This window comes from Pseudopodoces humilis, chromosome 18 (genome assembly GCF_049639895.1).
Source record: "Pseudopodoces humilis isolate 2021_Gansu_Grassland_sample_001 chromosome 18, ASM4963989v1, whole genome shotgun sequence".
Lineage (NCBI taxonomy): Eukaryota > Metazoa > Chordata > Aves > Passeriformes > Paridae > Pseudopodoces > Pseudopodoces humilis.
In genome coordinates this window covers 2,996,982-3,017,465 of record NC_142217.1, presented here as the reverse complement: position 1 = coordinate 3,017,465, position 20,484 = coordinate 2,996,982, and the positions used below count along the sequence as shown (strand labels likewise).

Here is a 20,484-nt window from a genome sequence, read left to right as displayed (position 1 = left end):
TTGATCTGTGCCTTAGTCTTATCTTCTTACCTGCAGGAAAGAATAACAGGTCATGCTTGGCTGGAATAGGTTTGCAGAGATGGATTGGTGGTCTTATTTCTGTGAAGTAATTTGACATCTTTTTAAGAAAAATGCCTCTCTGGTCCAAGCGGTTACCTCTGAAACATTGTGTTAAATCTGTGTGCACTGCATCACCCTTGGAATCCAAAATCTTTCCTATTTATCTTTACAGTATTGGCAATGAGGCAAATCCAAGAGGAAACAGGAAAGTGGCAGGTTTGATGGGGTTAGCCTGTTAAAAACATGTGGATGCTGGGATTAATGGGCAGGGTTTGCTTTGAAATGTTTTAATGCCTCCAGGTCAGCCACTTCCCTCCCTTAGCCTGAAAGAGGGACAGATTTGCACATGTGCTCTGTCCACATGAGCACAAATTAAAGGCAGGCTCTCTGCCTGCTGCTAACATGGGAGTTCCCATTCTGATGGGAGTTTGGGAAAAGTGGAAGGTTTTTCCAGTCCCTCTCTCATGCTGAGGCCTGGCTGGCTGATTTCTAGGCTTTGTGCTTGCTCTAGGACTGAGTTTTCAGGCTGGAGGTGAGAGGGGTTACTTTTAATGGAGCTGTATCATTAGGCTTAAAGCATTGTAGAGACAATCCATGCTTTCTGTGGAAAATGGGGAATGTTCCCAAATCCAGAAAGGTTGAAGACAATTTCTAGGGAATCAGTGCTCAGCCAACAGCACTGGGCTGCAAATGCACTGGACTGTTCTCCAGGCATTGAACCACGGAATATCCTGAGTGGAAAAGGATCACAGGGACCACTGTCCAACTCCTGGCCCTGCTCAGGACACCCCAACAATCCCACCATGTGTTTGCTTTCTTTGTTTTCTGTCTTTGCAGCTGGAGTGAAGTTCAGAGTCCTTGAGCAGCAGGATGGAAAACCTCTGCGACTCCTTATGCAGGTAAGGCCCCTGTGCCTTCCGTGACAATTCCTTCCCCCAGAGTGACCCCAGTCCATCTGTGCTGCTCCCACTGAAAGGCTCCACTTCAAAATTGTCAGCTGTAAAATGCTGAAACAAGGGAAATAATCTCATGTTGCTATGGCTGGCTGCTGCTTTCTGTGCTTTTTGATGCCCTGCTTGCATCCTGTGTTTGGAGAAAATGCAGTGCCCTGGATGGTGTGAAGTGAAATGTAGAAGAAGGGGAGGTAGGAGAAACACAGAGCTCTGTCACTTCTGGGATTAAGACCTCATGCCATTATCACCTCCTGGCTCTGCAGCTTCATGTGATAATTGCTAAGCACTGGGAGAAGCAAAAGAAAGCAGTTAAACCATCCAGAATGAAGCAACAGGAAAAACTCTTACCCTTCAGAGGTGCTGGAAAGCCTTGGCTGCTCCATGAGTTCAGCAGGATGATAGTCTGGGAAAGATGAAAGGGCCTCCTGCTTTTATCCTGAGTTGCCCTGGTGAGGGGTATGAGCAAGGCTTACCTGTGCTTTTGTAACCCCCCATTTCCATGCTCTGGCATCAAAGATACTAAAGAAAATTACCTTCTTTTGGAAGAGAAATGAGGTGTTGGCAGCTTACACTCCTTACACTTTCAGGAGTGAAATTTCCATCTCCTGACCCAGCAGGAGCACAGCCATGTCCCAAGGCAGCTTTTCTTGCTCTCTGCATCCTAAAGAGGAGAGGCTGCCAGTAGTGTATAGCACTTATAAAAGCACTTGGACACTGGGGGAGTGTGTGGGAAGGACTTAACTGCAGCTTCCCAGTCCTTTTGCTTTTTCCATCACCAGTCCCACCCATTTCAGCAAAGGTCAGACTAGCAGGGAACCAGAAAACCATCTAGTAGCAATTCCAGAGGGAATCCCTTCTACAGACGTCTTTCAGGGCAAAACTAGCATTCTCTAAGCAAGCTGTCTTCCCAGCTCCTGCCTTTCAGTAGGATAGTGGTACAAGAACCAAAATCTGCCATCCTTCGTGGCCAGGAGATTCCAGAAAAAGGAAACACACCAGAGGTGAGGCACAGGAGGTGCTGAGCAGAGGCTTTGGCATCAGTGTGTGTGACAGATGAGGTGGATGGAGTCTCCAGAGGGAAAAGACCACGACTTACAGAGCAGAGGCAGTGAGTCATATGACTGTGATGAATTTTCCTTGGACCACTGCAGAAAGATCCATTTTCTATCTGGAATATAGCACAAGTCATCACCTCAAGAGGTGGAAGTGCTGCAGTAGATATCTCTCCCAGCCTTCTGTTCCAATAATAATGAGCAGACAGTCAGAAAAGGCACTTTTTTGCTCTCTTTGTGCTGGTGGAAACAAAAAATGGGCTTGTGTCAGAAATCCTGCTGAATATCCCACTTTCTGATAGGCCTTTGGAGAGGGTAATGTAAAAAAACCTATTTTTAAGTGAAATTCTTATTTGTTGTACATGATGATGTGCCTTTCTTGAGAATCTGCAGTGGCTTTGCCCCCTCCCTGTGTGGAAGCCCTCTTGGAGCAGTGCCTGGTAGAAGTCAGGCTGGATGCATGGGCCTGTGCCCAAAATAACTGCAGCTGTAGGTGATAGCCTGAGCTGTCCTGTGGGACACTGGTAGTGAATTAGAAATCAATAATGCTGGTTTTGAGCATTCCCAACCCCATCCATTCCATGGTTCAGCCAAGGGATTATTTTTGATTTTTAACATAGTGTCTCTGGAATGCAAAGTCCAGACCCTGGCAGGGGGCAGAGGATGGGGGATGATATTTTCATTCCAAATGCTACTTAATATTCTTCAGGAACTCTTACATAGGTCAGGTTTTCATTAGTGTTTAAAGTAATTTCTTCTGGTGCACATGAAGAAATATTTCTGGCAGTGTGGCTCAACTGAACCAGTAGCCCAGGTAGAAAACTGGCTTTAAACTGAAGAAGGGCAGGTCTGGAGTAGGTATTACGAAAAAATTCTTCCCTATGAGGGTGGGCAGGCCCTGGCACAGGGTGCCCAGAGTAGCTGTGGCTGCCCCTGGATCCCTGGAAGTGGCCAAGGCCAGGCTGGACAGGGCTTTAATCCATGAGTTTAATCCATTCATGTACCTTCTGCTGAAAGTCTCTTCAGCAACTGATTTGGAAAGGGTTAAAGAGAGGAAGGGAAAAGGGAACAGCTCCATTAGGATGGATATTCTAGCAGGGTTTATTAGAGCTTTGACCTACAGAACTTTCATAAGGGAAACAAATATTGCCTCTTCACTAATAATGAGTTTTGTCTGTTTGCTTCCATTTGTAGCAGGAGAGGCAGGGATGTGAATTGCTCTGGGTGTAGAAACCCTTGGTTATTACAGTGGCCAGTGTTACCCCTGGGTATCACCACTCTGCCCAGGGATGCTTCTCAACAAGAAATGTTGTGTGCAGACCTTCCAGCCCATACAGCTAACAGTCAGGGGAACACATGCTGTGTCTCTCCCTTGCAGAGCAGCAGTTCCTGTCCTCCTCCCCCAGCATGTTTGCACTGAAGACACTCTGCTTTGCCTACAGCTGAGGAAATGGGCAGAAATTGTTATTCAGGTTTTACAGCAGTTAGTGCTGGGGACAGGTTTCTTTGGCCTTTTTTTCCCCATGGTTCTTCTTTTTTTATGATTTTCCCTGCAAGCAGCTGCCCTGGCCTTTTTCCTCAACTTCCTATGGATGCTTCTATGTACAGACATTTCCCCCTTCTGCTTGAGCAATCTTGTACTTTGAAACTAATTTGACAGAGATCTCCAGGATTAGTTCTAATGAACTCTTAGCTCAACCCTGCTTTCTAAGAGCTCCATCTCTGTAGGCACTGGGGGTTCATCCCTCACCATTCCATGAGCTCCAAGCAGCTGAAACAAGCTCGTGAAACAGGCAAACTCCCAAAAACCCAGATGCTTTTTAGTGGACAAAAAAAAGTGTTGACTCTGTGCATGTGTTTTGCTGTCTCTCCTTTTGTGGCTGGCTTCTGTGCTGTGAATTACAGTCTCCTTTCCCAGAGCTGCTTGTTTGGTTCCAGCAGAGCTGAACCCTTTTACTAGAGAGGGATGTCCTTCCATTTCTCTCCACTGCCAAGCTTTCCCTGCTTCTGTAAGTCCCTGAGCATCTCTCATGGTCTGTGCTCTGAGCCCCACCATTTCTGTGCCATCTTTCTGGTCCTTTGGAGACTGTGCATCCTTTCCATGCATCAGGTCTTGGCCACACTGCATCCATCCTGTGCACTTCACCTGTCTCCCTACCCTGAATGCTTCACTGGGATGAGCATTTCCAAGGTCTGACATCCTTCTGTCACCCCTTGTACAGTTAATGAGTTTGTTCACATCCCTGTCTTCAAAAGGTCAATGCAGCAACTGGGGACCATGGTCAGAACTTTTGTAGGCACAGACTTGGAGCAGTGATTGAAGTCAAATTAAAAAATATTAACTCAGTCAAGGAGACTTAATTGAAAATGGTAATGAGGAGCTCTGTGGTGTGATCCCATCGTGCTGGGACTCGGTTCCACTGGGTGGTTTCAGGTGATGCCAGGTTTAACTTGACACACAGCTGTGGGCTGAGGTACAGCTAAACTGGTCTACTCCAGTGGAGTTCCTGGAGTCCTAGTGCATCCCCAGTGCAGTACTAGGTGTAGGTTTAAATTAGATATTAGGAAACATTTCTTCACTGGAAGGGTGGTGAGATGCTGGCACAGCTGCCTAGGGCAGTGCTGGAGTCACCATCCATGGAGATGTTCAAAAGCAGTGTGGATGTGGCATTTGGGGGCACAGGTTGGTGGTGACTTTGGTGGTGCTGGGTTAAGGACTCAGTGATCTTAAAGGTCTTTTCCAAATTAAAAAATTCCATGACTCTGTGATTCTGTTGCTGTCTGCTGTCTCTCCAGCCACTGTCCCCCTCCACTCTGGTGTGTAACACACCCCTCTCATTCCCCCAGCCCTCGTGCTGCTGCTGCTTGTCTGCCCCTCTGCTTGGGAATGATTCTAGTAGTACTCCTTGCCAAGCTCAATTTGTTAATGTTGGGGGATGTTGGAGAAGGATAAACAGCCTTAGCAAGCCAGGGAGGGATTCTGATGCTGTGTGAGGAGCAGGACTGATGCTTCCCTCATTACTGTCCCTCTTTCTCCACACAGATCAACCCGCTCTCCTACGGAGGTGTGATCCAGACGTACAGACTGCCCACCTACAGCTGCTATCCCAGGGACTCCTGGGCATCTCTCTGCAAGAAACTCTTCCTTGGAGAGCTCATCTACCCTTGGAAACACAAAGGAGACAAGCAGAACTAAAGACAGTGGAGGAACTTAGAAACTTGACCTGAAAAAACATACTGACTCCTAATGCTTTGGGACCAAAGGCTGCTCAGAGCCAGCAACTGCTCCATCCTTTAAATAGATTTTGGTAACATAGAAAGGGCTGATTTTTTAAAGGCAATTATTTTTAAACATTATTTTTCAACTTTCTCTTCCCCTACACTGTGTTTGTATATTATGCTAATGATTTTTTTTGGAAGCAAAAGGTGAAATCCGTCAGTGCCTCATGAAACCAGTGCTCAGTGTCATGGAGGAAGCAGCTCCCAAATGATTTGGTGATGAATTTTTCCCTCCACGTCAGATCACAGGGCCATAGCAAAGCAGCCTCAAAGTGGTTTGCAGCCACAATGCTGTGGTGCCTTCAGGCAGAGCATGTTTTGGACCTTTTATGCTTCAGCCTTCAAGCCAAAAACCATGTGGAGAAACAGCTCATGGAGTCCTACACTGAAAACTGAACAGCTGGGTGTCTGAGTTCATGGGATATTTATTAATTTCTTTTGAGGAGGGTTTGCACTCACCCTCACTGCAGCACCAGAGAAGGTGTTGAAAGAGCTAGGCTGAAGACCCAGAAGGACAGACTGTTGTATCATGATTCTGTGATTTCTCTTAGGGCAGTTTTTTGCTTTGGATACATTTCCAAAGTGCATCAGTGCTTGGCTTTCCATGCCCTGGTCTCATTTTGATGTGTCTCCTATTCTCTCTCTTGGAAAGGGTGCCTGTGCACTGGAGGGTGATGTCCCACTGGGCATGCTGTGGTTGTGTCAAATTTAAATACAGTCCTTACCCAAAATACACTTTCTCCAGCTCTGCTTGTTCCTCTGCCCCAGCTCAAACAAGGAATCAGTATCACTGTACCCTGCTTTTTGCACTGGCAGGGGAGGACTGTGCTGGATCCTGCCCCTTTTCCTCTGACTGGCCAAGGAACCAAGGATGGAGGAGGAAGAGGAGAAGGTGCTGTGGCTGCAGTGCCCAGCCCTTCTCTGGATGGCTGCCTCTGTATTCCAGTGGATGTTGGCAGGGCAAGGTGCTCTGGGGCTTTAGGAGCCTTCAGGCAGCACTCCCTACCCCAGCCCTGTGTCTCATCCATGTGCTGGCAGCTGCCACAGAAGAGAAGAGTTGTGCCCTCCTGCTTTAAGACATCCCTGGCCAGATACATTTGGGTTGTCTGGAGCTGCTAAAAGCCCCTCATGGAGCAGTCACTGCCTCTACAGGCATAGCCTGAGCAAGAGAAAAGGAAGCACTGCAGGCAGGTGCATTGTCCAGACATTCCTTAGCAGGCAAAGCTTCAAGGCCTTTGAGGTTTCTTAGGGACATGTGAGTACACAGGCACTACGTGATGTCCAGTCACCTTGAGCCAGGGCACATCACTGGGGAAAGGCAGTGTGGCAAACCCCCCTCACCAGCTGCCACTGCAGCTCTGGCTGGGACATCCCTGCCTGCAGAAACTCGAGAGTTTGTTCTTTGATGATCTGTGCTTAAAACTCCTGTGCAGTATCTTCTTGTCTTGGAATTATCATTGCCTGAGTAATTCTCTGCACTCCAGGTGGGAATAACTGCAGGCTGTGATGCATTTAGTGGATGAATGGTCTAAATAACATTTTCATTTCAGCTGAAGTCAGAGTCATGAGCCCCATCCTCACCTGGCACTGAGCAGAGCAGGTTTACACCTTACCTCCCTCTCATCTTTCCCCTGGAGCTCCTAAATGATATCCCCTGGTTCCTCCCACACCTGCACACTTCAGTTTGCTGACTGCTGTGAGAAACTTTGTTATTTTTGGTCTCGTGAAAATAATGTTTCTAATATCCTGCCTTTTAAAATCTTTCTGTGAGACCAGACAGTTCATGATCATCCTAATCCTGGTCCTTTGGGATCAAATGCCATGAAAGCCCTAGAGACAGCACACAGCCATGAAAATCAGCAGCTGTGACCTTCCTATTGGGAACCTGCCAGATGTATCAGATGTTCCAGTGCTGGGTTTGTTTACTAAAGGCTGATACTGACTTTGGGCTGGGGAAATACCAAACTGAGGAAAAGTTCCTCCTCAAACCTGAGATCCTGAGTCTTCTGCAACAGAGAACCTTGAGCAGCCCAGCTGGGCAGTGGCAGCTCCTTGTGGGTGCAGTTCTCCTGTGTCACACAGAGCTGGTGCCTGAGCTGCCTCTCTGCTCCTCACACTGGGTGTTCTCCTTGCCTGTGATGGTATCTGAGCATCTGAGTTGCTTCTGCTGGATGTTTGCCACGTCTCTCCTCTTCCTTTCCAGTCTCTGCTGTGAAAGAGGCTTCCCCCACCCTTTTCCTACTCTGTGCAGAGACATTACAACAACGTAGCAGACATCCTGCTCAAGAACACTTGACCTTATGTCATCTCTCTAATTAGAAGTTAGGATCAGCCTCATCTTCCATGGCAGCACAGACTGGCCCAGCGCTGGCATTTCCTCAGGGAAGAGGCTGCTGGTAAGGCTCTGTCTCTGATTTATCCTCAGATCCATATTATCCAGAGCAGCCCTTGGATGAGAAGTAGTTAAAAATTCCAGATCTCCCATTCCTACCACACACCCTTTATAGCAGGCAGCAAGCAGGCTTTGCCAGCCATCAGTCAGACTCTAATCTTAAAGACCTTCTTTAATACTGCATTTCCTTATTATTATTTATCCCACCTTTTGGTTCCCAGTGCTTTATTCTTTACTTAGGCAAGGGGTTTGTGAAGGAAAATGTGAGCTGCTGCATGAAAAACTCTATCCTAGAGAGAAATTCTGCCTTGGAGAAATACTTTCTTCCTCTAACCAGGACAGCATGTGACAATGCTGAAAGGAAACCTCAGTAATTACACTGCACTGAAGGCTCTGGTTATGGGTTTGGGAGTTTTCCCTGATGCTGCAGCTGGACTGTGCCCTATTCAGGCCCACACAAAGACTCTTGCACAAATGTATAACTCATATGTTGATTTTCAGTAGTGTAAGGCAGGAAAAGCTGCATTTCACCCTGCAGAGAATGAGCTGCTTTCCTTCTGCCCTGTGCTGCTTCTTCCTGCTGCTCCAACACCATCTTTTTGCTTAACTCTCACCCTCAGTGGTTTACCCTTTATGCTTAGACCTGCTGGTTACACCACCACAGGAAACTGGTGGAAGTTGTGATCGTCTGGTCCAGCCCCAGCTCACACAGGGCCACCAAGGCTGGTTGCCCAGGACTGTGTCCAGATGGCTTTGGGATATCTCCAAGGATGGCAACTCCCAACACCTCCCTGGCCAACCTGTGCCAGTCCTTGGTCACCCCAGAGTGAAAAGATGTTCCCTGCTCTCAGGCAGGGTTTGATGTGTTTCAGTTCATGTCCCTTGTCCTTATGTTGTGCAGAGCTTAGCAACACTGTAACTCAGGTTGGCTCAGTGAATGTGAACATTATTTCAGTTCTGTGTCATCTCTGCTCCTGTTCCCCCTCTTCAGGGACTGCTCAGTAGCCCCTTTGCCTTTTGGGGGCTAAAGCCTTGGTTAGGGGGATGCCTGTGCATTGACTCAGATCCCTGACCTGCTCCTTGGTCCTTTTCCAGAGCAGAGAGCACTTTCTCTCAATCCACACTTCTGCCTGTGCTGAGCTCACAGTAGGAGCTCGGGGGGCTTGGGCAGTGTCCAGGTCTGCAGTGTCAGAGAACAGCCTGAGTGTGGTCACCTCCAAGAGTGAGTGTGCTGTGCACACACAGGGGATGGGTCTGGATCTCAGCTGATCCTCCACATGACAGGAGGCCACAGGGCTTCCCAGCAGGATCAGGAGCTTTGGGTGCAGGATAAACACGTTCAGAGCAATCCAAGCCCCACGTGGGCAGCTGATCTGCCTTCCTGCATGAGAACAGAGTGCCCACCACCTTTGCCTCTGGCTCACCATTTTGCATTAGGAGTTGATGGAAGAGTCTGTCGCCTTTGGCTCCAGTCCTTAACCACGCCTGGGCCTCAAACCAGGAGTGCTCAGACTCTCCATTTACCATTTCAGCAAGCTAAATCTGAGCAGTGCTCCTGCACTGATGAGTGCTGCAGGTGACAGAACAGCCCCCTGTGTTCCCAGGCAGGTGCTGGGGCTGGGAGCAGTGGAGGTGTTTGGGGGAAGCTGCAGAACCCAGGCCCAGCTTGGGGCAGGGATAGGCTGCAGCTCCTCTCCCATCCACTGTGTTTTTTAACATCTGGCACTGGGGAAGTTCGTGAGAACTTCACAGCTCTTGTAATCAATCCTCCTCAGTGTTTAAGTAAAGTATTATAAAAGAGCACTGACTCATTGAGAGTTTCATTAAAAGTGTGTGAGTGTTTGTGAGTGAGGTTTGGCAAGGAAGTTAAAACCCACTGTGCATTTCTCCTTCCCTCACGTGAACCACCAGGCGTTTAGCAGGAGCAAAGTGCTCCCGCAGCAGTGACACAGTGTTTGTTTCAAATGTCACCACTAACCCCAGCTGAAGGTGACTTCCTTCCCACTGCAGCCCTGATGTGAAATGCAGCCTGGTGATGTGAAACACAGACCAGTCCCTTGAACCAGTCCAGGAACAAGCTCAGGAACCACACTGGCTTCAGGCTCATCACAACTCCAGTTCTGCAGGCAGGAGTGCTGGGCAGGTCAGTGACATTGCCAGCAGGTCAGTGACATTGCCAGCAGGACAGTGACATTGCCAGCAGTGCCATTTGCAGCAGGGATGAGGGATGCTGCACATACCAGTGCTTGTGTGTGAGTTTAGGGATGGAGAGCTTTGTTCCACTGATAGGTTTTATTGGTTAATTCAATCTTTTAATCAGATCTTAAATGGATTTTGATTACATGAGAATAAAGATGTTGGAAGGAAAATCCAGCCCTTCCCTCTAGTTTGACTTGCTGCTGAGCATGGTGTGGCTGTCAGCAGCACAAGGACGGGGCAGGGCAGCTGCTGGAGGCTCAGCTGATCCAGGCAGGCTGTTCATCCCCATCCCAGGGCCTGGCTGGGCAGTTCCTCAGCCTCTGCTCTCACACACAGGGGTATTTCAGCACTTGTCTAGCTATAATTGCTCTGCCAAGGCTAAACCGCAGAGCTTGTGCAAGAAGGATCCAATGAATGCCACCTCAGGCCTGGGAGATGGTTGAGGTGATGCTCCTCCAGCTCTGGGTGTTCCTGTGATTCAGAGAGGGTTCCTTGGTTTCCTGTGAACCTGCCCATGTGGTGTGTTCAGTGTGAGGGGGCAGGATGGGGGACAATCCTCTGCAGCACAGCAATCCGAGCAGGAGCCTGCTGGGATTCCCAAGCTGGGCCTAGGAATGACAGGTCCTTCTGGCCACTCCTTCCCTCCTCACACCAGAGCAGTTTTTCCCTTGAATTCCTTTCCTTTCTCCTTTTCCCTCTCCCAGCTGTCACGGCTGTGACGAAGTCCCCACATTGCAGCAAGCCCCTGCCAAGGTCACCCCTCTGCCAGGATTGCCCCTCTGCCTCTCACCTCTTGCCACAATTCTCACCCATCTGGGCTCTGTTTGGTTTCCACCATCCCACCAAAGACAAGAGAAATCCCTTGAATGAGTGAGCCATAAACAGGGCTTTGGCTGGCCCTGTGCAGCAGCAGGATTGAAATCCACAAGCTGAGAAAAGAGAAGCAAAATAGAGGAGATTCCTGCCCATCCTCCTCCTGTCCACTTCTATTGCTTTGGATCCAATGGACTGTTGGACAGAAATGAGGCTTTTCTCTTCTCCTGGGGAAAACAAACATCCACAGGTCTCCCCTTTCCCCTGCTCCACTCACCAGGCTGTGCCCTGGTGTGGCTGTTTCTGCACAGGCTTTACCCTCCAAGCCCCTTTACCCTGGGAATGCAGTGGCCAGGAATGGCAGTGGCTGCAGGAGGACATCTGCTCTTTGGGTTTGCTTTAGCTGCTATTTCATTTTCCTTTGCCAAGGCTCTCCCTGTCCTTTGGCAGCAGCTGTGGGAGCTGGGAGAGGGCACAGAGGGGCTGTGTTTGGCCCCTGCCAGTGGAGAAACCAAACAGAGCAGCTGAGGGTGAGGATCCCCTTGGCCCACAGGACACAAACCTCTCACCAGAACAGCCTCCCACAAAGGGATTCAAAACTTGTGGCTCCAGGGCAGCTCAGGAGCTCAAATCCTCAGGCTGTGGGAGAGGAGAGTGAGCCAGACTGAGACCACTGAGGAGGGGATAGGACCCCCCTCCCTGTGAATGTGGAGGGAACAACTCTGGAGCAAGTCCAGGGGAACCCACGGAGATTCCCCCAGGGCTGGAGCCCCTCTGCTCTGGAGCCAGGCTGGGAGAGCTGGGGGTGCTCACCTGGAGAGGAGAAGGCTCCAGGGACACCTCAGAGCCCTTCCAGGGCCTAAAGGGGCTCCTGGAGAGCTGCAGAGGGACTGGGGACAAGGGATGGAGGGACAGGACACAGGGAATGGCTTCCACTGCCAGAGGGCAGGGATGGATGGGATATTGGGAAGGAATTGTTTCCTGGGAGGGTGGGCAGGCCCTGGCACAGGGTGCCCAGAGCAGCTGTGGCTGTCCCTGGATCCCTGGAAGTGTCCAGGGCCAGGCTGGACAAGGTTTGAAGAAACATGGGATAGTGGAAGGTATTCCTGGAAATGGTAGAAGTTGGAACTGGGTGGTCTGTGAGGTCCCCTTCAACACAAACCATTCTGTGATTCTATAAAAACATCGCCCCTCAATCCATCCCCTCTCCCTCTCCATCCATGAGTGACCCTGCCATGCTCTTTAGTCCTCCCCAGGGCTCTCTGGCATGAGCAGCCACCAGGAGCTCCCCGAGGAGTTGGGGAGCCGCAGGATCCTTGCACGCTGAGGGGCACCTGTGGTGCTCACTGGGCTGGGGAACATGGATCACTGAAATGGGAAGCAGCCAGGCTGGGAACATTCATGGTGAAATGCCCAGTTCAGGAAAGATTAGCACGATGCTTTGTTCAGCACAGGGTTTTGTCAGCAATGATGGCAGAGAGAGGATCCTCCACATCTTCCCATTGGGAATGCCCTGGGATTGGGTTGGGAGTGGCTCCTCAGCCATGTCAGGCCATTGCCAAGGGATTCCTCTGGAGTCCTGGGTACAGGCTCAGCCTGGCACCCACAGCCCCATCCCATTCCCTGGGGACATGCTGGGTGTCACTATGGCTGCCCCGTGCCCCACAAACCATGGGGCGCACACACCTCCCAGCCCAAGAACCCGCTGCCCGCCAATAAATGGATGCTCATCCATCTGGATACCCCCAAATTGTGGGTGCCCCTCTTGCTGGACGCCCACCCCGTATCTGGAGGAGGACACCTGTATGCCCTCCCTCCCTCGTACCCACCCGCCTGTACACCTCTCCCGCCTGGATACCCCAAATCCTGGATGGCGCGTCTTCTTGCATGCCCCACACATCTGGATGCTTTCCATCTAAGTGCCCCTACCGTCCGGCTGCTCAGCTCACATCTGGATGCTCCCCCCTCCTGGATGACACCTGGGTGCCCCGCACACACGGATGTTCCCCAATCCCGGTCCCCGATCCCGGGTCCCCGATCCCGAGGGCCTCTCCCCCCGTCAGGTGCTCCCCCGCCCGACTCTGTATCCCATCATGCCCCGCTTCCCGCAAGGCACGCCGGGAGCTGTAGTCCGCGATCCCTCGGCCGGCCGCTGGCCCTGCCCCCTGAGCTCTGAGGGGAGCGCTGGGGCGGGGCGCCTCAGATTGACTTGTGAGTGAGCCTATAGAAGCGGCAGAGTTGTGGAGGAGGCAGGGCCAGCTATGATTGACGCACGCCTCAGCCTATGGAAGCGGCGAGAACGTGGCCGAGGCGCCGCCTGAGCTCGGGCGGACACGGCGGGTCCGCGAGGCGGGGGCGGTCCGGCCCGGCTGAGGTGGGTGGCGGGAGCGGAGCTGGGGCTGACCCGGCGCGGTGCCTGGGCCCGGCGGGGCGGGGCGGGCTCGGCGCCCGGTGGGGCGGCGGCGCTTTGTGCGAGTGGGAGGGCGGAGCGGGGCCGTGTCAGCGGCGGGGGCGCTGCGGGGCCGGGCCGGGCCTTTCCTCCGCCTTCTCCTCCTCCTCCTCCTCCTTCTCCTCCGCCGCAGGTCCCAGCGCGGCCCCGGCGGAAGATGCGCGGCCGGCGGTGAGCGGCGGCGGGGCAGAGGCCGCAGCCCGAGGCTGGCGGGCGGAGGATGCGGGCCGGGCCGCCCCGCCGATGAGAGGCAGGATGGGCACCCAGGGCAGCCCGGTGAAGAGCTACGATTACCTGCTCAAGTTCCTGCTGGTGGGCGACAGCGACGTGGGGAAGGGGGAGATCCTGGAGAGCCTGCAGGACGGCGCCTCCGAGTCCCCCTACGCCTACAGCAACGGTAAGGGGGACTGGGGGGAGCCGGGCCGCAGGACCCCCATCACTGTCACGCCCCTGTCACTGTCACCTCTCCCCGCCATGGCTGACACCCGCATCCCGCGGGGATCCCCGATGGCCGTACCCCAGCGCCGAGCTGGCGGGCAGGGAGGGGTTGTTTTGCTTTTTCCTTTGTTTTTTTTTTTCATTAACTGGGAGCGCAGCGCGTGGCAGTCAGCTCAGAGGCCTCCTCAGTTCCTTGAAATGCCCCAAATCTGAAGGAGAATGTGGGCAGAGGGTCTGGTGTCTGATCTAATCCCTGGATGCGCAGGGGGACCCTTCCCAAGCGGTCCCGCTCGCAGGGCAGGGCTGTCCTGCCCGTCCCCGGCTGCCACAAGGACCGAGCCGTTCCCAGAGGAAGCAAGGGCTGTAACAAAAGAACTGGAGCCTGATCCCCAGCCCGGAGCCTCTCTGGCTCGGTGGCTGTACCGGGAGCGATCGGGTTGGTTGATCCACCTCCTGCCAGCGTCGAGGCTCCTAATGGAGCCCACGACAGACCATTGTAACTACGGTATCACAAGACCATAATTAAGAGCCAAGGAGTAGCGCTGTGCTTTTCGTGCAGTTATAGTGTAGCATGGCCTGGTGGGGTGCGGGTCCTGCTGTGGGTTTCAATCTGTCATCCTTCCACCTCCATGCATAATAACATCCCCAAGGGCTCAGACCCTGCATCATCACTGCAGCCCAGGGCAGGAGCAGGTGGTGCCAAGTTTTGCCTGTATCAGGAACCCGAGGGAATCGGGAGCTCCTGGGTGCTCTGCACTGGCCAAATTCGGAGCTTTCAAAGCGGTGTGGTTCCAGCCACACTCTGTCCTTGTAGCTACCACCAGCTCCCTAGGAGCTGATGCAAGTGCACACTTGCTCCACGGAGATTTACGGGGAGGTGGTGACTCAGAAGTGGAGCTGCCTGTGAAATGGGAGCAGCGCTTCAGGAAGGAGAAGGCTTTGGTATCGTTCATCTCCTCGGGTGTCTGGCTGGGCTGGTGTGGTTTGCCTTCGAGGAGGTGCTCTTTAGAGCTTCCCTGAAGAGAGTTTGTGTTTCTGGAGAACCTACCTCGCCTGGGAGTTGTGGAACTGCTCTGTGGGGTTGGTGTTTACAATGCAGAGTGTAACGGGGTGGCTGTTTTAAGTGAAGTGTTACAGTTGGAATTGTCTCCTGGTTGAAGTGGGTTTGAAGCAGACAGGGTAGGAATAAGGAGTGAGTTAAGTGGGGTCTTTGGTATAGGCATGAAACCTAAAGAGAAGGAATTTTGGTCACGGCTTTAGACCTTTTGTCTCAGAACTCACTGTTTTGTAGCAACTAAATATCAGCACCTTTTTGTTGGAAAAAGAAATCTCAGTGAATAATTTCAGAACCTTCCCTTGTCCTTTGTGGGCAATTGAGCCCATTCCTAATTAGAGAATTAGGTCACATTCTGTTGTTTCACAGTAATATATGCTCCGATAGTCTCTGCTTCTGTTGATTCTGGGAAGCGACACACCTTTAGGATAATCAGCTGGAGTGGCTTTGGTATCCAAGTGAATTTGATCCTGCTGATGCTGCTGACAGCCTTGGCAGTGGAACTCCTTGTGTCTCTGGCACAGCTGTGACGTGCTGACAGGGCATGCTGCTCCCCTGCCCTGACAGATACCATCCCCTGAGAAAAGGCTCTTGGATTTTGGGAACAGCTTGAGCTTGGCATCCTCTTTGACATGTACTTAATGCCATCCCAAAACAGCAATGCCAGAATGTTATGTGGAGGTTCTGTTTGTAAATTACTTGTAAGCACGTTGTCCTCATCCTCATCCCCTTCCAGATCCCACATCCCAATTTTAAAATGAGTATTGTGTCATCTATCACTATTTTTCAGTCAGTGCAGAAAGCACAACTTGCCCGTGCTGGTACGTGCTTGGGGCTGCTCTTGTGGTGGGGACATCTCGTGTGGAGCTCAGGTCCCTGACCTTGGCAGGGAGGGGAGAGAACATTTGCCTTTTCTGTTTGATTGGGGTCTGCTGCTTTTGCTCTGTTGTGTGGAAACAGTTGTAAGCAGCCAGGTTTTGTGATGCAGCGTGGAATGGATCATCTTTCCAGCTTGGGAAAGGGCACACCCTTGGAAGTGAAGCTATGTAAATGTAGCTCTGTATTTTAGCTGCTCTTACCCAGCCTATTAGGAACAGGATTGAGGGATTCCTCTCTACTCTGTGGGCATCTGAGTGTTGGATCAGCACACAACTGAGAGATGAAAAGCCTTTTTCCTGTTGGCTGTTAGGTGCTGTAAGCAGCTTCTGCCTGCCCATGTCCAGTATCTGAGAGTTTTGGATGCAGCGGGTGCTGTGTCTGTCATACAGCACCATAGGTGCTTCTGTCCATCCTTTTTCAGGATCCCTGAACACAAGTGTCACTTCTCAGCACAGCCTTGGAGCTTGGCACCTCGTCCTTAAATTGGGCACATCTTAAATTAGCCCCTGCAGTTTTTAAATCGCTGACAAAATAAACCTGCTCTGTGGGAGCAGAGGTGGTTGTTACTCCTTGTGCAGGAGGACATGTGAGCCATGTCCTGACCATTGCTGCACCAAGCTGAGAGGGCACTGAGTATGGAACTTTTAGTGACATAAAAGAGGCATTTTGAGGAGGAATTTGAGGTCCAGTTGTCACTTGTGTGTTCCTTACTAGATTTATGCTTGAGCTATGGAGTGTATCAGTCTCCGGGAGCATCAGCCAAGCACATTCCCTGTGAAGAACAGGGAGTGTTATTTTTGTCCTGTGGCTGGATATTATAACTGGTTTGGACTTAGCTTTTGCTTTTTCTTGGCCATCCACAGAACACCCTGAATTAAGCCTTCCTACTCTTGTTTTGACAGGGAGAACATTGATGCTTTTTGAGCTTCCAGTGTTGTCCTTCCCAGCTTTCACACTCCCTTTCCCATATCTGTAGTTGTGGCGATAGGATGCTCTTAGAGCCTCTCTGCTTCTCTGGACAGCTGGAGGATCTCACCTGGGAACCAAAAATCTTCCATTTTCCCTGAATGCCCTCTGTCAGCACTGCCTGAATTCCTTGCTGCCTTTGCTGGCAGACTTTTCTCCTTCTCCCCACGTGCAGGAAGGGGCTGCTCTGGCCCCTGTGCCATGAGCCACGGAGTTACACCAGACTCAAGTGAAATTGTGCTTTACTTGTGGATATGAGTCTGTTCAGTCTTTAAACAACTCACTTGGGGTCTGTCCTTATCCATCCCCAGCTACTGAAGCAAGACAGAAATGTCTGTGCTCACAGGATGGTTTGGGACACGAGATGTGGTGGAGCTGCATGTGGAAGTAGAGGTGGTGTGCATGCCGTGCACTAGGGGCACAAGGCTGCCCCTCACCTGAGGGACCCGTGGCTTTGTCACCACTGTGTCACACATCCACTCTGGAATAGCTGGTTATTCTTGTGCTGAAATGATCTCACCCAGCTGGTTTGTTGGCTTGCTGGATCAGCCAGCCCTGAGCTGAGCCCTGGCTGAGTCAGGGCAGCGCTCAGCAGGCACAAGGGCTCGTGCTGCCGTATGAGACAGTGCTGGTGCCCCAGGAACAGGGCCAGGGCTGGGCTCACCACGCAGACGTGAGGGTGATGTGTTCCCTCCTCACATGATAGAGGGCTTTTTCTGCGGCTGCCTTCCCCCTCACCTGCTGCTGTTCCCACAGGAAAGCAGAAATGTGTGTTAGGGAGAGAGTAGAGCGTGTTTTGGAGCAGATGGCTTTGACTGGAAAGGGGGTGGATTTTTATTTTTATTTTCCCTGTCCTCAGCTTGTATTAAGAAAGTGATGAGGATGCAGCCAATGTCCTCACTCTGATCTTGCAGTGAGCACACAAAAGCTGAAATGAGAGCCCTGCCCTGCACAGAGTTGGTGCTGACACCAGCCCTAATGCACTGAGCCCCAGCTTTCAACCCTGTCCCTTGGCTGGATTTTAGTACCTTTATTCAAGCACCATCCTTAGGTGCTCTGTATCTCACTGCTATCCAAACCCAAGGCAGTGTCAGGGAAAAGGCACCTGAAGTGCTCAATGCAAAAGCTGCTGACAGGTTTTATGGTTCAGGTGAAAGCTGGATCTTTCCCAAGAGCTCTTCCCCTATAGCAGAAGTGCAAGAATTCAGCTCCTGGGCAGCAGTAGCAAGCCCACCATGGGGCTCCATGGCAGGAGTAAGGGCAGGAGCAGTGCAACTTCCTGGCCTTTCCCTGGCCAGGAGGAACAGGAGAGGCAGCTGAAGACACTGCCCAGCCCTCAGAGGTGGTCAGTCCCCGCCAGCTGCCACTGTTTGCCTGGGGACTGCTAATTTCCAGATTGCTTATTTGAGTGATCCACAGCTTTGGATGCCTTTTCCCTCTGGTTGTTTCTGTGCAGCTGTCTGAATCTGGAGATCCCTAAGATGTCTCTTCAAAGTCTGCCTTTACAGCCGTTCCTCTCTCAGTATGTCCTGTGACCCCTCAGGCACCAGTGTGCAACCAGAAACTCCCTACCAGGAGATAACCGGTCCCACTGCAGCCTGTGCAGGCAGGGAGTGAAGAGACACTTTGTGTCATCCTCTTTGCTGCCATGGAGGGCATGTGAAGGGATGTTTCCCAATGCTTCTACTCCTTTGCCTGCTGAGTTTCCAAGACTGACCATGATCTGATCCACAGCCTCTGTGGTGCTGCTGTGTTTGGCTGGAGGTCCTGCTGCACCGGTTCACTTTTCACAGCTTTAAAAAGTGTGTAGCTGAGTAGCTCTGCTCTGAACTTGAACTCGTGTAAGCACAGGACCTCTCTTGATACATCCTCACCCTCCTGTGCAGACAAGAATTGTTGGGTGACCCCGTGTGCAGTAAAACCTCAGACAGGGCTGGCACTGATGTAATGGCACCTTCTGGGCACAGACATGAGAGCTTCAGGTGTTGAGCCCAGGTTTCAGATGGCAGCTGAGTGCTCATCCTGGTGCTGCTGCACTGTCAGGGCTCTCTCTGGCATCAGCAGGGAGGGAAGCCTTGGTTCTGGTGCTGCTTTGCTGCCTCCTCCTCCTCACCTGGCCCAGTCCCACCCAGCATGTCCTGCTGTGCCAGAGCAGCGCTGTCCCTGTCGATGGTAGACACGAGCTGGTTGGGCTGGCCCACTGCTTCAGCTGCTGCACACCACTGGAAACTGCTCTTTCTTTTCTGGCAGGACTGTATTCTTTGGAATAATATTTGGAATAATGTTTCAGTTTGAGGCTTTAGCACTCTGATGCAAGGAGGATTGAGGCAAAGTGTTCCAGCTGCAGCCCAGCCATCACGTTCCTGTAGAGGCTGCACAACTGATATGCAGGAAATGTTTGAGCTGGACTGTGCTGGTCGTGCTGCTGGAAACCTCTTTGGATGGCTTGCAGAGTGCAGAGTGGTTGTTGCAGCAATTCCTGCTGTCTGCCAGCACTTGCATCAGTGTCCTTCAGGGATGTTCACTTCCCTGTCATCAGAGATGCAAAGCTGATCTCATCAGAGCAGGCAACTCAGAAACAGCTCCAGCATCTCTTATTTCTCCATTGTTTACTACATAACCTTTGTGTGAAAAATAGTTCCAAAGATACAGTGCTGAACCTTCAGCTCTGCTTGGTGTGGGACTAACCAGGTGCAGTTTAAACTTAAATCCCAAAACAAAGCCAACAAACAAAAAAAATCCCCATCAAGCCAAAACCCAACCCCCAAAGCGAGTGCCTGGCAGGTTTGGTGTCTCTCTGTGGTCAGCATTAGGGTGCACAACAGCATAGTTTGTTATGTGCGCAGAACTTTTGAGGAGGGTTGTGTTTTTGTTGGGTTGTATAAAGCTGGGGACTCTGCAAAGTTCTGGATTGCACTGCAGAGTTCTCACCATCTCTAATCCCTCCATAAAAGCTGTGCTTTTATGGCTGTTAACGTGTTCCAGAGCCCTGAGTGCACAAAGGTGATGCAAGCTGAACAGTACAAAGCTGAAATGGGTGGAATGTTCTTCTAATAACTGGGATTAAAAGTTTCTCTGTGTTTTTCATTTGTAAAAAGCAGGCAGGTTTTGCTCTCTCCAAATTCCACACCAACATTGTCCACACCTCTCCTGGTGTGGGGGTTTTTGGTTGGTTCAGTATTTAAGCTGCATAGGAAAGACCATGGAAATTAGTCTCCTTCTCCTCCTCAGGTTTTGTTTCCAGCTGTTCCCTGGCATGTTTTCTTCTGCAGCTCGCTGTCTTGAACAGCAGAGCATCTTTCCATTGCACTTGAGAATAGCTACACTCTAAGCTGAGCCTTTGAGCTGTAGTTTTATAACCTCACTGGTTAAAATCTGGTTTTCTTTCCCTCTGCCCCTTGCTGTCCCCTGGCACTCCAGCTCAAGCTCTACAGTAGTGTTATGTCATATCAATTCCTGTGTGATTGCAGTCACTAGAAGAGGAAGGAAGCTCCAATGTGAAAACCTTCAGCTTTGTTTTGCTAAAGGCCTTGCTGTAAAGTGAGACTCACCTGAAAGAAAATTACCCTGTGGCGCAGAGGGTGATGGCTCAAGGCAAGAAACCTCCATCAAAGAGTCTGTTTGCTTCTGTAAAAGTTGTAGTAAATAGTAAGGTTGCAACATAGCTAGAGATTGTTTGTTCCTCAGAGATTGTTTGTTCCTGTAGAGCTTCTATTTGCAGAAAGTATTTTTACATAGCCACAGCTTTTTAGATTTTCTTCCTCTTTTCTACTTCATCTTTGTTTTATTTCCATCAGGCCATTCAAGATATTGTTAGATCATTTGAAAACTTTGACACCTGTTCTCCTATAAATATAACACCTGAAATTATTAATGTCCTGTATGTTCTGTGTGGTACTGGGCATTGAATTGGGACAAAAGTCCTTGTGCAATTCAGACATAATATTTGC

General features: G+C 51.0%; 2 protein-coding genes across 4 annotated transcripts in view; both read left to right on the top strand.

The window, feature by feature from the left end:
* PIGQ (phosphatidylinositol glycan anchor biosynthesis class Q) overlaps window positions 1–9,536 on the top strand; it is a 37,753-nt gene extending 28,217 nt beyond the window's left edge. For all 3 annotated transcript variants that reach the window (XM_088064096.1, XM_088064097.1, XM_088064095.1), the window contains 2 exons: window positions 898–959; window positions 5,109–9,536. In XM_088064096.1, coding sequence (XP_087920222.1) covers window positions 898–959; window positions 5,109–5,261 — 215 coding nt within the window. In that variant the 3' untranslated portion in view covers window positions 5,262–9,536. The remainder of the gene's footprint in view (window positions 1–897; window positions 960–5,108) is intronic.
* Window positions 9,537–13,256: 3,720 nt separating this feature from the next.
* Window positions 13,257–20,484, top strand: part of RAB40C (RAB40C, member RAS oncogene family) — a 36,294-nt gene continuing 29,066 nt past the window's right edge. The window contains exon 1 of the mRNA XM_005522787.3: window positions 13,257–13,594. Coding sequence (XP_005522844.1) covers window positions 13,441–13,594 — 154 coding nt within the window. The 5' untranslated portion in view covers window positions 13,257–13,440. The remainder of the gene's footprint in view (window positions 13,595–20,484) is intronic.